Source organism: Narcine bancroftii, chromosome 4, assembly GCF_036971445.1.
Source record: "Narcine bancroftii isolate sNarBan1 chromosome 4, sNarBan1.hap1, whole genome shotgun sequence".
NCBI lineage: Eukaryota > Metazoa > Chordata > Chondrichthyes > Torpediniformes > Narcinidae > Narcine > Narcine bancroftii.
The window spans coordinates 20,581,278-20,597,101 of record NC_091472.1 but is presented as its reverse complement, the minus strand read 5'-3'; the positions used below and the strand labels follow the sequence as shown (position 1 = coordinate 20,597,101).

The 15,824-nt window shown below is 38.7% G+C and overlaps 1 protein-coding gene across 16 annotated transcripts in view; it reads right to left on the bottom strand.

Annotated features, from left to right (window-relative positions):
* cep170aa (centrosomal protein 170Aa) overlaps positions 1-15,824 on the bottom strand; it is a 131,952-nt gene that overhangs the window by 81,166 nt on the left and 34,962 nt on the right. For 12 of the 16 annotated variants that reach the window (XM_069930913.1, XM_069930914.1, XM_069930918.1 and 9 more), the window contains exons 3-7: positions 15,370-15,402; positions 10,522-10,611; positions 5,990-6,068; positions 2,376-2,434; positions 2,089-2,224 (exon numbers count right to left, since the gene is read on the bottom strand). In XM_069930913.1, coding sequence (XP_069787014.1) covers positions 2,089-2,224; positions 2,376-2,434; positions 5,990-6,068; positions 10,522-10,611; positions 15,370-15,402 — 397 coding nt within the window. The remainder of the gene's footprint in view (positions 1-2,088; positions 2,225-2,375; positions 2,435-5,989; positions 6,069-10,521; positions 10,612-15,369; positions 15,403-15,824) is intronic. The other 4 variants (XM_069930915.1, XM_069930911.1, XM_069930922.1 and 1 more) reach the window with 1 other exon arrangement.

The window sequence follows — 15,824 nt, the reverse complement described above, 5'->3', positions numbered from 1 at the left end:
AATTATTGCAGAAAAGTTCTTTCATTTGAACCAAGAGTCCATTAAATGGCTAAAAAAATACTTACTAAGCTAGTAATAATTTGAAATTTTATTACAAATACAGTCAGTTCCTATGATACTTCAAAATATACCTTCCCAACCACTCAATGGAATATGAACTTTTTAAATATAAAATTTAGTCAGTCAGGATTTGGTCAATGTTCAGAATCAGCTGACACAACTGGTTCAAAGACCAGAAGGAATAGATTCAAACAAATGGACAAATCTACAGGTGAATATGGGGAAGGGGTAGGTTGAAGAGATGTGAAGAAATAAAATAAAAAGTGGTTAATGATCCGAAACTCCACCTTCAACATCACTAAATACAAAAAATCACGAAAAACCTGAATACAAAATAATTTACAGGTTTTGTAGAAAGATAGTAAAATAACTGTTGGAATGCTCTCAAGCAGCCATTCTCAACTTTTGTCTGGCTTTAGCCCCCTTAGGACTCCTCCTAATGTTTATGGGCCACCTTCCCTGTGAAGCAGTCAAGTTGAGCTGGTTTCTTCCATACTTCTTTCCCACCAAATACAGAACAAATTTGGACTTAAGAAGAGTGGGCTGCAAGATGGCAGATGCAGTTTAATGCTGAGAAGCGTGAAGTGCTTCATTTTGGTAGGAATAATCAAAACAGGACATGCATAGTAAATGGGAGGGCATTGAGGAATGCAGTGGAGCAGAAAAACCTAGGAATAACAGTGCTTCGTTCCCTGAAAGTAGAATCTCATGTGGATAGGGTGAAGGCTTTTGGTATTTTGGCCTTTATAAATTAAAGCATAGAATACAGGAATTATGAAGTGATGTTGAGATTGTTCAAGGCATTGGTGAAGCCAAATTTAGAGTACTGTGTGCAGTTCTGGTCACTGAGTTATAGGAAGGATATAAACAAGATAGAGAGAATGCAGAAGATTTTCAAAAATGTTACCTGGGTTTCAGAATCTAGATTACAAAGAAGGATTGAGCAAATTAGGTCTTTATTCTTTGGAACGTAGAAGGTTGAGAGGGGATTTGATAGAGGTATTTAATATTATAAGAGGGAATAGATAGAGTTGATGTGGATAGGCTTTTTCCATTGAGAGAAGGAGAGATTGGAACAAAAGGTCATGAGTTAAGAGGCAAAAGTTGAGAAGCAACATGAGGGGGAACTTCTTTACTCAGAGAATGATGCCTGTGTGGAATGAGCTTCCAGGAGAAGTAGTGATGGCAGGGTCAATTTTGTCATTTCAGGAAAAATTGGAAAGGAATAAGGAGAAGAGGGGAATGGAGGGTTATGGGCAGGGTACAGGTAAGAGTGACTAGAGGAGAGGACTTAGTTCAATGTGGACTAGAGGGGCCAAAATGGTTTGTTTCTGTGCTTAATTGTTATATGATTATTTTATTTCAGTCCTTGTCACTCCCTTTAATGTGCTGAGCTCCTGGTATTGGGGGTTGGGGGGGGTTTAGTGCGTATATCTCCCATTGACAATGGCTGAGCCTGCATAAACTTTATTTTTGAATTACATTTTACCTGCAGAGCATATTGAGAACTATTACAATAAGGAACAGATTGCTTGCAGCCAATTATCTGCATAATTATTTGGCAGCTTATCAGTAGTGGAACTCTAACTTATACCTACCATAAAAATTGTGGATTATCACAAGTGTCATATTGTAACATGCTGCCAGTTAAAATCTAGTTTTGTTTGCTTAATATACATTAAAAAAAAAGCTTGGAAAATAAAAGTACATATGAGGAAACAAATTATTTTGCAACCCTTTAACTCAATTGATTTAGTTGCAGAACACATCATAGTGGATAGTTGCAATGGCATTTTTGTTCTGTTCATTGCAATTTCTTTATAAATTAGAATATTTATGGCTCATGATCTTGATGCACTAAAGTGAACTGACTGCATTGTATAGAGACAAAATAAATACAACAGACTCGAGGACTACTGAAGGGACAGTAGCAGCATAAAATGGTAAATTCAACATGTTTAAGCGACTAAAGATAGGATTATTAAAATAGGAAAATGTATTTGATATTATAAAAAAAAAGCAATTTACCTGTAGATTTTTGCAAGTCGACTGTATTGGAAATCATATCTGCTTTGGACGCCACTGAGCTGTCAATCGTCTCCTTCGATTCTTCAACCTCTGGAGGTTTTTGTGGTAACTGCAATTGACTTGTAAACTTTTCATGCTAAAAACAAGATTCAGGTATTCCCAAAAGTTTTGCTTTAAGTGAACATGTTGTGGATTCTCCAATACATAATAGCAATAAAATGGATGCAGAATATTCTATTGTATAATTTAATGCAGACAGTTTTCAGGAAACTATTGATAGCTCTTACCTTAAGTGCTTCCTCGGGGACTCTCAGTTCTCCTCTCACCACAGTAAATAAATTGGTATGTGAAGCATTTTAAGGAAATTAGGGACAAAACAACAGCATGCAAATTAAAATAACTGTTTTTAAAAATTAATTGTTAACATTTCAATTGATGCAGAAGGTGTGGCAGGATATTAGTTATAGCATACATAGAGCTAACTATTCTAGCTATTACTCTTCATTAAAATATACTTCTAGAACCCTAAATGAAGATTTGCATGCATTTCATGGTCTACTGAATACAACGTTTATGTACATAGTTGACTTAATAAGACAGCAATCTACAAAACGCAAGTTAGTTATGCAATTTAGAAAGCAAGAGAATTTACGGGAAATCATATGCTGCTCGACATTATATAGAACATAAACATGGGACATAGAACAATGCAGCACAGTCCAGGCCCTTTAGCCTGCAATGTTGTGCTGACCCATATGTCCCTTCCTAAAAAAGTACTACCCTCCCCCTACTCCATAACCCTCTATTTAATTTTTCATCCATGTGTTTGTCTAAAAGTCTCTTAAATGCCCCAATGTTTCAGCCTCCACCACCATCCATTGCAAGGCATTGCAGGCACCCACAACTCTCTATGAAAAAATCATACCCCTGATGTCTCCCTTAACATCCCTCCCTTAACTTTGTACAGATGTCTTCTGATGTTTGCTGATCCTGCCCTAGGAAACAGGTACTGGCTGTCCACCCTATCTATGCCTCATATAGACCTCTATTATGTCTCCTCTCATCCTTCTACGCTCCAAAGTGAGAAGTTCCAGCTCTGCTAACCTTGCCTCATAAGACTTGTTTCCCAATCCAGGCAACATCCTGGTAAATCTCCTCTGCACCCTCTCCATAGCTTTCACATCCTTCCTACAATGAGGTGATCAGAACTGAACACAATACTCCAAGTGTCGTCTTAACATAGATTTGTAGAGTTGTTACATGACATCTCTACTCCTGAATTCAATCCCCTTATTAATGAATCCAAGCATCCCATAGGCCTTCTTAACTGTCCTATCAACTTGTGTATGGATTTTCCCCTCTCTGTTCATTTACAAATAGCTGACCATTAACCCTGTACTCAGCCTTCTGGTTAGTCCTCCCAAAATGCATCACCTCACACTTATCTGTATTGAACGCCATCTGCCACTTTTCTGCCCAACTCTGCATCCTGTCTATATCCTCTGGTAACCATCAACAACCTTCAACTCCATCCACAACTCCTCCAACCTTCGTGTCATCTGCAAACTTACTGACCCACTCATCCACCTCTTCATCCAGGTAATTTATAAAAATCACTAAGAGGGGGTCCCAGACAGATCCCTGTGGCACTCCACTTGTCACTGATCTCCAGACAGAATACTTTCCTTCCACTACTACTCTCTGCTTTCTTGTTACAAGCCAATTTTTTTATCCATACGCTAATTTTTCCACTGACATGACTTTCTGGATGAGACTCTTGTGGGGAACCTTGTCAAATACCTTGCTAAAATCCATGTAGACCACATCTACCGCCCTACTTTCATCAGATTCTTTTGTTACCTCCTCAAATAACTCAATTAGACTCGTGAGGCATGACCTTCCCTTCACAAAGACGTGTTGATCCTTGTACTTCTTCAAATGCGCATAGATCCTTAAGAGTTCTCTTAAGAATTGTTAAGAATTCTCTCCATTCGTTTACACACCACTGATCCAAGACTCACCATAGTTTATAATTCCCAGGATTCTCCCTATTTCCTTTTTTAAGCAAGGGGACTACATTTGCCATTCTCCAATCCTCCAGCACCTCCCCTGTAGTCAAAGAGGATTCAAAGATCATCACTACTGCCCTAGCTCTCTCTTCTTTCACTTCCCACAACAGCCTGGGGTATATCACATCCAGCCCTGGGGACTTCTAAATCTTGATGTTTTTAAGATCCAACACTTTCTCCTCCTTAATCTCCACATTGTCCAGCACACAGGCCTATTCAATTTTGACATCACCATGATCAAGGTCCTTCTCTCTTGTGAATACTGATGCAAAGTATTCATTTAGGACCTCCCAACCACTTCCTCCTCAGGCACATGTTGCCTCTTTTATCCTTTAGCTCCCTCACTTGCATTCTTGCTATCCTTCTGTTCTTCACACACACATAGAACACCTTGAGGTTCTCCTTAATTCTACATGACAAGGCCTTCTCATGCCCCCTTCAAGCTCTCCAGTCTTTTCTTAAGCTCCTCCCAGGCTACCATATATTTTTCATGAGCTCTTACTGTTTCCTGCTTCCTATATCTAAAGTATGCTTCATTCTTCCTTTTGACGTTGCCTGACCTGGTTCGTTAGCCACGGTTCCCTTTTCCTACCATCTTTTCCTTGTCCCAGTTGGACAAATGTATCTTGAACCCTGCTCAAGTGGTCCCTAAACTTCCTCCACATTACTTCTGTACTTCTGTTTCCTCTTTATTCTCGCTAGTTCTTGCTTCATCCCTTCATAATCAGCCTTTCCCCAGTTGAGCACTTTCCCAGTTTGACTGTTTATATCCTTTTTCATAGCTAACTAAAGGAGTTGTGCTGAATCTCACCAAAATGCTCCCCCACCAAGACAGGTTCATTCCCCAGAACCAAATTGAGTATGGCCTCTCGTCAGCCAGTTCACGTGCTGTGTCAGGAATCCTTCTTGTACCCATCTGACAAATTCAGCCCCATCTATCCCTCTTGCAGTTAGTAGGTGTCAATCAATATTAGGGAAGTTGAAATCATCTATAACTATAACCCTGTATTTCCCGCAACATTCCAAAATCTGCCTGCTTATCTGCTTCTCGGTATCCCAAGGGTTATTTGGGGGCCGATAGGCTAATCGCAGCACAGTGATAGCTCCCTTCCTATTTCTATTTTTGACTTCCAACCATCCTGACTCAGTGGACACTCCCTTTCTCTATCCATGATACTATCCCTGACCAGAAATGCTAACCCCTCCCCTTTTCTACCCCCCATCCTATTCCTTTTAAAACAGGTACCTGCATCAGCCAATCTTGCCCTTCCTCCAGCTAAATTTCAGTAATGACCACAATATCATAGTTACTACATACTGATCCATGCTCCAAGTTTATCCCCTTTATTCTTAATGCTCCTAGACACATTTCAAACCCTCTAACTGGCTACCTTTATTATTATTATTCCCCCTGCCTGTCTTTCCTCACCAACTCTGAGCGTTGCTTTGAGCATCTTGCTTTTGTCCTTCTAATTTCTGCTCTCACATTCTGATTCCTACCCTCCTGCCAAACTAGTTTAAACCCTCCCCAACAGCTCTAGCATATTAATTGGCTCTTGACAAGCCGAAAGCAAAAAAATTAAAAATGACTAGACGTTCTCAAACAAAATGCTCAAAAATTATATTTACTACAAAGGCATACAAGAAATACAATCAAGTTTGAAGAGCATGAGAAGATTGGAAAAGGACAGGTTAACACAGCAAGGTAAAAAATGTAAGGGATGCGTGTGTGGTAGTATCAGAATAGACAAACTCTACTGAATACCCAGGTTCTATTTAATAGACGAAAGTTCAATTTATAAAATTTCAACTTTTACTAACTAAAAGGATATCATATCCAAATCTAAGCTTATCATCAATCTTCAGAGTGATGTAGGTTTGTTCTGGTATGCGGGCTTCATTAACAAATGTCTGTAAAAATAAATCCATTCTGATAAGAAATAGTAACAATTTTTATTTATAATATTTAAAGACAAAACTAAACATTTTAAAGCCAAAGACAAACAAAGATTGGAAGCCTTCAGCAAACCATGAAGCATCTGCAGATACAGAAGCAGGTTTGGTTTTAGGATTATGTATACTCCATGCCCTGATTGCTTTCAATGTAATTTTCAAAGTTTGTTTAAATATGGAGGAACACAGATTCAGTGGCTGAAGGAGATACCAGGTTGCGTATCCCTTATCAAAATGCAAGGGCCCAGATGTGTTTCTGATTTTGGATTTTTTCAGATTTTGGAATATTGTGTTTACTAATGTGAATAATGCTTTGTACTTAACAAAAAAAAACTTGATGTCTGCTTATAGATAAATGCAGCACCAAATACTAGAAATTCTGCTGGATGGCTAAAAAACAGTGAGTAATGCATGCAGGTCTGGCGATGGCAATGACTTGTAACAAACTGATGCCCACTTGTGGCATTATGTCGACGCTCAAAAAGTTTCGGATTTTGGAGCATTTCAGAACTTCGGATAAGGGGTACTCGCCCTGCAGCAGGTTTAGGATTGTCATAAAATATCTGGTACAGTGAGAAGGGTTCATCTGCAAATAGACTGACAGGTTATCTCTAACATTCATTTGGTTGTGCAAAGAGTACAATTTACAATGTATTCGATTACAAGCATGTTAGCAATGTTATGAGATTCATTCAGAAGCCTGATGGATGTGGAGAAGAAACAGTTGTTCAACCTATTGGTGATTACTTGAGCCTTCTCACTGGCAGGAAAAGGGAGAAGAATGTACGGTGGGTCTTTAATTATGTTGGCTGGCTTTCACAGGCAGCATGAGATGCAAATGGAGTCAATGGAGAGGAGGGAACCTTGCGTTGTTCTGAGCTAACTTCACTACCTTCTGTAACTGCTCATGGTGTTTGACCAAATGGCATGAAACTTCTTAGGATCTGGCATCTCTTGCTCATCTGTGGACCATGAAACCATTAGTTCAGGATTTAGCTCTGCAAGTGGGACAGGAATTAACCGCACATGGAGAAAAAACTAGCATGTTCTAATTTCTCCAAAGGTAAGGACATGGGAAATTATATGGGTCCTGAACATTCAAGCTTTTTTGTTGTCAAGTGGAATCTACCCTGACACTGCTCCCCATTTCTTCTTGCGTTATATCGACATCTGCATTGCATTTGTTTCCTGCAGCCAGGTAGAAGTCATCAATTTCAACTGCACTGATGGAGAAAGGGATGGAGAGAGTCAGAACCTTCAAGTTTTTGAGAGTTTATATTTCAGAAGATCTTTCCTGTAGCCAGCATAGAGGCAACAATGAAGAAGGCATATCAACGGCTCTAGTTTTTAAGGAGTCTAAGGTGATTTGGCATATTGTCGGACACTCAATCAAACTTCTATTTAACAGCCTGGAATGCAGAAAGCTGCACAAGTTAGTAAACATAAACAAGTCCATCACAGGCTCTGATCTCCCATCCATTGCAGACATCTATGTGAGGCATGACAGCCAACATCATAAAGGACCTCCACCACCCTGGTCACAATTTCTTCTCATTGCTACCTTCAGGCAGAAAGTACAGAAGCCTTAAAACCAGCTCCTCCAAGTTCAAGAACAGTTTCTTTCCAACATCTACCAGACAGTTGAATTTCCCTTGGGTACACTGATCATAGACGGTTGAGACATTACAAAAGGACTGTTTGCATTATTGCAAGACACTTTTTGCACTAGGATTATTGTGAATATTTATAGATATTTAATTTAGAGATTATAGCACAGTAACAGGCCCACAAGACCAAACTCCCCAAAATACACCCACGTAACAAATTAACCTACAAACTCTACATCTTTGGGAAGAAACTGGAGTACCTTGAGGAAATGGCGAGAACCTACAAACTCCTTACACGCAATGCTGGATTCAAATCCGGTCGCTGGCATTGTAAGTGCGTTATCTATCTTATGTATTTACTGTCTCCATTCATTTAATTTATTATAGATATTCTTTACGAGTACCGCTTGGTTGCAGCAAGGATTTTGGCTCACATGTATATTGTATAGTGTGTATGACAATAAACTCATCATCAACTCTGCTTTAACTGCCTTTTGGTTTTCACTGATGCTGCATACCTGCTGAGTTTCCTCAGCATCAATTAGATTCCATCAGCCACATTTACTCCTCTTCATCTTTTCCACCTTCTGCAGGGATCACCCCCTCTCTGATTCCCTTGTCTGCTCATCCTTCCCTATCTACTTCTCCATGACTCAATCTTTTCCCCTGCAACAGCAGGAGGTGCAATTGTTGCTCTTAAACCTCCACCCACGTCACCGAAACCGCCCTTCCACACGAGGCAAAGATTCATATCAACCTCCTCCAAAATCATCCACTGCATTTGGTGCTCGCAAATGTGATTTCCTCCAAAGTGGTGAGAGCAAACACAGACCTAGGGAATTGTTTCTCAGCACACCTGCTATGTCCTCAATGGTCATCCGCACTCCCAGTGCCATTTCAACTCCCCTTCCTACTTGCACAACAACCTGTCCATCTTTGGCTTTTTCCACTGCTTGAGTGAGGCCCAACAACATCTTGTATTTTATCTGGGGAGTCTACAGCCAAATGATGCAAACAATGAATTTTCCAATTCTTATTCTCTTATTTCTGTTCTTTTCCCTCCCCACTGCATTTTTGTTCTCACATATCCCTGACCCAGTCAACCACCCAGTCTTACCTGCCCCCTTTTCAAATCCATCACAGGCAGTCTTTGTTTCCTCTCATCAACCAATACTCTAAGCATCTTCAACTCCACCCTATTTGACTCATTTTCTGATCCCTTTTTTCTTCTTGCCTCTTTCCCCCTTTGTCTGGTCCCTGGCAATCAACTGCCTCCCCCTTCTCATCTGTGAATCAACATTCACTCTTCTCTGCTTCACCAATCCCCTACTGACACCTCTCCTATACTGGCCATCACCCCTCTGAACCCTCAGCCTTGATGGAAGTTCTAACCCAAAATGCTGACTATTCTTTGCTGCTCATCTTGCCAGTTCCTTCAGTGGATTGTTTTATGCTAACTTTAAGGTTTGATCCTGAAAGTGCAACTATATCGGGCAGTCACTTGGCAAATCTGTGAGACACTTGTCCCAATTTAGACACTCTTCCCCACGTGATCAGTGCTCTGCAAGGTCGACTGGGCTTTGAATGACTACAGTTTCTGAATTTAGGGTTTAGGTCAAAGCCAGATTACCAGCCAGCTCTTATCCTTTGTCTTCTTCAACAAAGTGATTTTATGTAACTGAATGGTTGATCAAATGTACTGGACCTGAAACAGTTTCTCTTTCCACAGATGCCATCTAACCAGTTCAGCTCCTCAAGCATTTCCTGTTCTTAACACGAATAGCTTCTTTAATCATTTGAAGACTGCACAAGAAGTTGACCAAAAACCTGACTATCAACGATGGCAGAATCTTTTTGCTAAGGATTTAGTGAACCACAATTGTTATTTATTTTTAAACAAAATTATGGCTCTTTTGTGATTGCCATAACCGACTCATTAGTTTTCAAAATGTCAGGTTATTTAATTTTAAATTTTATTTTTGTTTTTTCCAAAAATTATACATAGCTACATTTTAAATATACAATACATTAAACTTTTTCTCACAAACACAACAAATAAAAACAAAACAGTCCCTCCCTCCCTCCCTCTTCCATACATATGGATCCATTCACAGTCAGAGATTACTCAGGTTATCTAATTAATTTTAATTCCACTGTCGCTGTTTGATTTTTAGCCCAATACTTTACTGACTGTGCGACCACAGTGCCTGGTCATTTGACAGTGTAAAAATCTTAATCCTGAGAATATGCATTTCTATATCTTTATTTTATGATCCATAAAATGTTTATAAAAGCTGCCTAAAAATTATACTTTTTATTGTCTCAATTGTTGAGCATAAAAATCTTAATTAAAAGCGACTTTCAGAGAACAAAACCAGGAATTGTCCCAAAGTGAGAGCAAACAATGTTCAAACACTGATGTCACAAACAGCTGGATGTTCACAGGCAGCTTGGAGGTTTGGAGCAAATACTGCTGATTGCAAATTTCAGGCCAATTGTGAGTTTTTAAAAATAATCAAAAGTGTGTTAGAGCCTATGCAGCAACTAAAGTGGATCCATCACTTAATCAATCAGCTGAGATTCTTGGAAAGATGGAATTGCTTTGATAAAGGACTCCAGGGAACACTTCAACTAAACTTTTGTACCTCATAGCTCCACAGGTGAAAGATATTAAATTATTTCAAAAGACAAATACTGCAGTTGTTGGTAATAAAAGCAAAAAAAAAACCTACTCAACAGCTTGAAATAATTTTTAAAAATTTAATAAAAAATATGGCACCAGTCACTGGCCATCATACACTTACCCCATTGAGACTGCCAAGGTCCTTAACTTTATGCTCATCTTCAGTGGAGTTATAGTTGATCACAGCATGTTGCTTGTCCACGCTGCGGGACTGCGAGAAAGAACAATATTTGCCCCATTTTTTATTTCATTAGAGTTAAAAAATCTCATTTCATGTTTACTTGAAGATTTATCAAAACAAAATTAACTATTAACTATTACAGAACCCTTTATTGATACTATAGTTGCTACTATAATTTGTTATCATCATTGATTTGAAAACACTACCCATGTCAAGGGCGATACCAAAAGAATCCTTGATTTGACGTCTACATTTATGTCCATTTTCATGATCACCAGCTGAATGAAATAGCTCTTCAAAATCTATCCCTTTAACTTTTTCCAGTTTGCATGGTACAAAGCATCTTGAGAAATCTTGCACACCAAGAACATTACATCCTATTGAGGCTTAGGATCTTGATCCATACTACATATTCAGGGTAATCAAAATTTCCCTTGCAGAAATGTATTTGCAATTACCTAGATCTGGTCTACAGACATAGTGGAGGAACTTCATAATCACAAAAGCCCTTGCAGAAATAAAAGAGGAGATCCTGAATGTTTGTTTAATTGAATGCCTTTTCTCCCAGCTGTTTGAAACTGAGGAATTAGATGAGCACTGACTGAGCAAGAGAGTTAAACAGTGTTTAATTTGGAAACACAAAGCCTGGTATTACAGAAGTAGAATGGTGTAGTGGTTTATGTAATCTTTTGGTTCAAAATTACGGATATTAGACATATTATTTAGCGTAATAGTTCTAAGGTATACTAGGGCTATGCTTGAATAGCCATCAAGCAGCTATTCAGGCTGGCAACCCATTTAACTTAACTTTTTTTCTGATTCAGCTTAGAAGATCATTGGGTTCAAACTGCTCCTTCCTTCAAAATACTCCAATACATTGGCTGCAAGCATTGACTTTTTAAATTCCATTCTTGTCTCTTCATAGTTATTTTACAATTCTTGTAAGGTCTTATGCTAGGCATTCGTCTCTGGCTGAAGATCCTGGTTTCTATGCTGCAAAATTTTGTTTGTTCCGCTGAGTTGAGAAGTTCCAGAAAACAATGCTGTTTCAACATAATCTTCCTTGATGCTAAGTATTCCATGCATGTTTTGATTTAAGATTGCAGAATTACTTTCATAGACTAACATTCGCGAGTAAACGATGCACATGATTAGTTATCTTCAATCCTTGAAAGAGTTAGTCAGTTTCACATATATAATTAAAGAATTCATTGCCAAGAGATCTTCAATCAGGCACTTAATTGTAGTATTGCAGATAGTTGTGGTTAAAAAGATAATCCAACAAGATTCATGCAGGTGAAGAGTAAAAAGTATTTTTGCTGATGAAGAAAGCCCATTACTGGAACAATAAAGTTTGCAAGTGATATCCATGGTGACACAATTTCCTGACATTGCAAAATTGTGGACTTATGGATGAGAATATATTGAGTAAATTTATAGATAGCCAAAGTCAATACTGTCCACATAGGTAAAGCCAATCACTGATAGATTTTCGGGCACAAGTTTCCCCAGTTCTGACATTTCTGTTCACATTTAAAAGAAAGATGTTAAGAGACAACCCTAGCCTTGCCAAAACATGCATGACATTGTTTAGAATAAAACTAAAATTACATCTTAACAATGATCTACTGCTATACCAACCATGCAATTAAATAATTTAGAGTACAGAAGTTAACAGACCTGAAATCATTACAGAAACTTTTTAATGGGACAAATAGCAATTATAGGACTATACTACATACCAGTTCAAGTGAAAAAGCATCAGATATTTCACATAAATATTGTAAAACGAGAGAAGAAATCTAGGACAGCCTGAACTCAAAGTTTCAGGAGGTGTTTTCACACCGCAGGCGAGCGGTGACCCTACTTTATCCCAGAAAAATTCCCAGGAATTCAGGACCTCCCAGGCCTTTCACACTATGGCCCAAATTCCTGGGAATTTGCCTTCCCCGGCAATTTATGGGGACCCCCACCCCCAACTGATGACGCATTACACACTCTCAGAAATAAGAGCAAGTTACCCCCTTCCCCATTCTGTTGATTGCCAGTCCGCTTCGTCCCCGCCTGTCCATCGGTCTCTCGCCTGTCTCCTCTCCCCTGGCCGTCAGTAGGTCACCCGCCCCCTCCCTCCATCGGTTGGTCGCTCACGTACCACCCCCCCCCAACTTCAGGCATGCTTGAGTACATCGTAACAGTGGCACAATGCAGGATGAATGGCCGACTTAATTTCCCATAATCCCTCACGCAGCTGGAACCACTCTGGTAAATACAGCTGCATAAGGGATTATGGTTAACAAGGATGCCCTTTCATCCTGCATTGTACTGCTGTCGCGAAGGGCCGAAGCGGCTTGCTGTTCTCTGGTGATAAGCATCTTTTAATTTTAATCACCTTTGTGACACAGCACACAAGCGCTGACATCACGAGGCTTCCCTGCTTGGTCACTTGGCTCTTCACACTGCAGGGAGAGAGAGGGTTCCCAGGAGAATTTCCAGGGAATCTACATTTTACAATGCGGTGTGAAAAGGCCTAGCGTTTAAGCATGTGACCTACAAAGAGGAACAGCTAAATGCAATTAAACACTTCTACTCTAGCCACAACAGTGATACATTCTTATTTATTGAAATTGTTTATATCTCATGAACATCTACAAAACGGATAGAGAACTCCAGGGAAAAATTGATTTACGACCGCATTCTATATCTGTAAATAAAAGTCAACTTTTCAGATTAGTTGAATAATTTGAAAGTCAGCACTTCAAAAGTATTTTGGAGTTTTTAACTAACATTGTTTATCCTGAACTGTCAAATAGAAGAGAAATACAGAATAGGAACATTATTATTTTGTTAATATAGTTTTTCTCGGTAACAATCAAGATAGAACCAAATTTCTTGGCAGGCCAGGAACTCAACTAATGAAAATACTCAGTGGTCAAATATTCAGATCTAAGATCCTTCATCAGAATTGCAAAAGAGAGAAAAGAAGTTTCTTAGCCTGCAGAGAGGGGAAAACGAGGGTGGCCAAGGGGATTTCTAAACAAGGTTATTAGGTTAATAAGTGAATGGAAGCAGATGGAAAAAGAACGTAGAAGCTGCAAAATGGTGGCCACGTCTTCCACTTTTGGGAGAGAAAAACCACAAGATGTGCCACTATTACAGAAGCATGATTGATAAAGACAAATAAAATGCTGGAAATTCTCAGATCATTCACATCTGTGGGTAAAGAAAGTAAACTTTTCAGGTCAGAGACACTTCATCAGAAAAGAGACACCACAAAGCAAGAGAGACAGAAAGAAAAACTGGAGAGCAGAATGGAACTTCTTCAGGTTAGGAATTCCTGGATGAGAAACAAATTGTTGAGATGCAGCCTCACCTGCTGAATATTTCCAGCATTTTCTGATTATTTTTTGTTCTAGATTTCCATCACCTACGTTTTTTTTTATTTGCAGAGAAACTAAGTTTCCTGAAGTTGTAGAATTCAAAGAATCCAGAAGACACAATATCCCCAGACTGAAGATGAGGTGCTACTCCTCAAGCTAGCAGTGGGCATTATTGCAGAAGGCCAAAGACCAGTAAGAAAGAATGGGAGTGGTATGGAGAATTAAAGTTGCAAAACATCCAGTATAATTCATTTAGTGTTTTTCATTGGTGCTACAATAGAGAAACCAGATGCAGTTTAGTGACCATTTTTTGGAATACCTGCATTGTCCACACGAGGAACCTTGAGCTTCCTATTGCCTGCTAGTTTAATTCCTCACCCCCCTCCCATTCTGATTCATCTTCCATTGTAACAATGAGACCCAAATCAAGCCAATGGATCAGGACCTTCTTCTATCTGGCCATATAGCAGCCTTCTGGAATCAATATTACTACATTCAGTAATTTAATTTCTCTGTCTGTATCAGTTACCCATTTAAACATTTTGCAAATCTTGCATTCTTTTATGTTTTCACTCTCTAACTGCTCCCATATACACACTGGCCAGATAATCTTGCATACAAATTATTGCCATGGTCATATCTGTTTTACCCTATTAGAGGCATATCCCCCTCCTTGCAGTTTTCGCTCCTTCAAAGTTCTTATCTGAACTGCCAACTCCCTTCATCTATGGATCAGGACTAACCTGCTGAGCACTTATCAGCTTTTTTAAAAAAAATTAATACATGCAAATAAACTACTTTTTTCTGCTTTATTGTGGATATTGTTCTTAAATAAACCATAAAGGATCAGAACTTGAGCCCACATCTACTGGACTGGGATCTAGATCTCTTGCATCCTTTTACTTAAAATCTTTGAGGTTCAAAGAGGAAGTTGATGGTTATTTCGGTGTTGGTAATACCCATGAAACGTGCTACATTTCAGTGTTGGTAATACCCATGAAACGTGCTACATTTCAGTGTTGGTAACACCCATGAAACGTGCTACATTTCGGTGTTGGTAATACCCACGAAACATGCTACATTTGCTAATAGATTTATCTCAAACAGAGTTGAATGCATTAATGTAAAAAAAAACGCATCGACATGTAAAAACCAATAAAGAGAACATGTGACCTTAAACTATAAATCATTTATTTGTCTCTAATTTTAAACTCAACAGCTAATATCCACATATTTATTGATGAGGGAGGAGAAGGAATACAAGAGAAGTGAGAGTGTTGATTTAACCCACAGTATATTCTTGTCACAATTTCTTTTGAGGTTCTATTTCACTGAAACGTTTCACGCAACTTTAGGAAACAAATTCCAATCCTAAAGAAACAACACTCGTTCATATATTCTTCCTACTCACTCGTATCTGCAGGACCTTGCACACTTTGGCCATCTGGAAAAAATTTAAAAATGAAGTTATGCAAAATAAAAGTGCACAAAGAGGAGGGGGAAAAGAAACAAAATCTCTATAAAAGTTGGAAAACACTTGGGTAAATTTCTGGCAAATCAAATAAAACAAACTGTCATGGCACATAAGAAGATGGAATTGAAATCAAGTTTTTAAAAAAAAATTTCACCACTGGTCTGAATACATCTAAAGTTGGATTCCAAATGAATATTAGATGTGGCAATATTCATTTTGGTTAGTTTCAAATCTGCAGCTTCCCTCTTCCATGCTTAACATACACAAAAAAGAAAAGGGTCAAGTTCATATTCAAAAACTGTGGTTCTAAACATACAATGTAGTATATGATAAACAATACAAATAATTTTAATAACTGCTGACAATATATCCAAATAAAATCTGAATTGTCC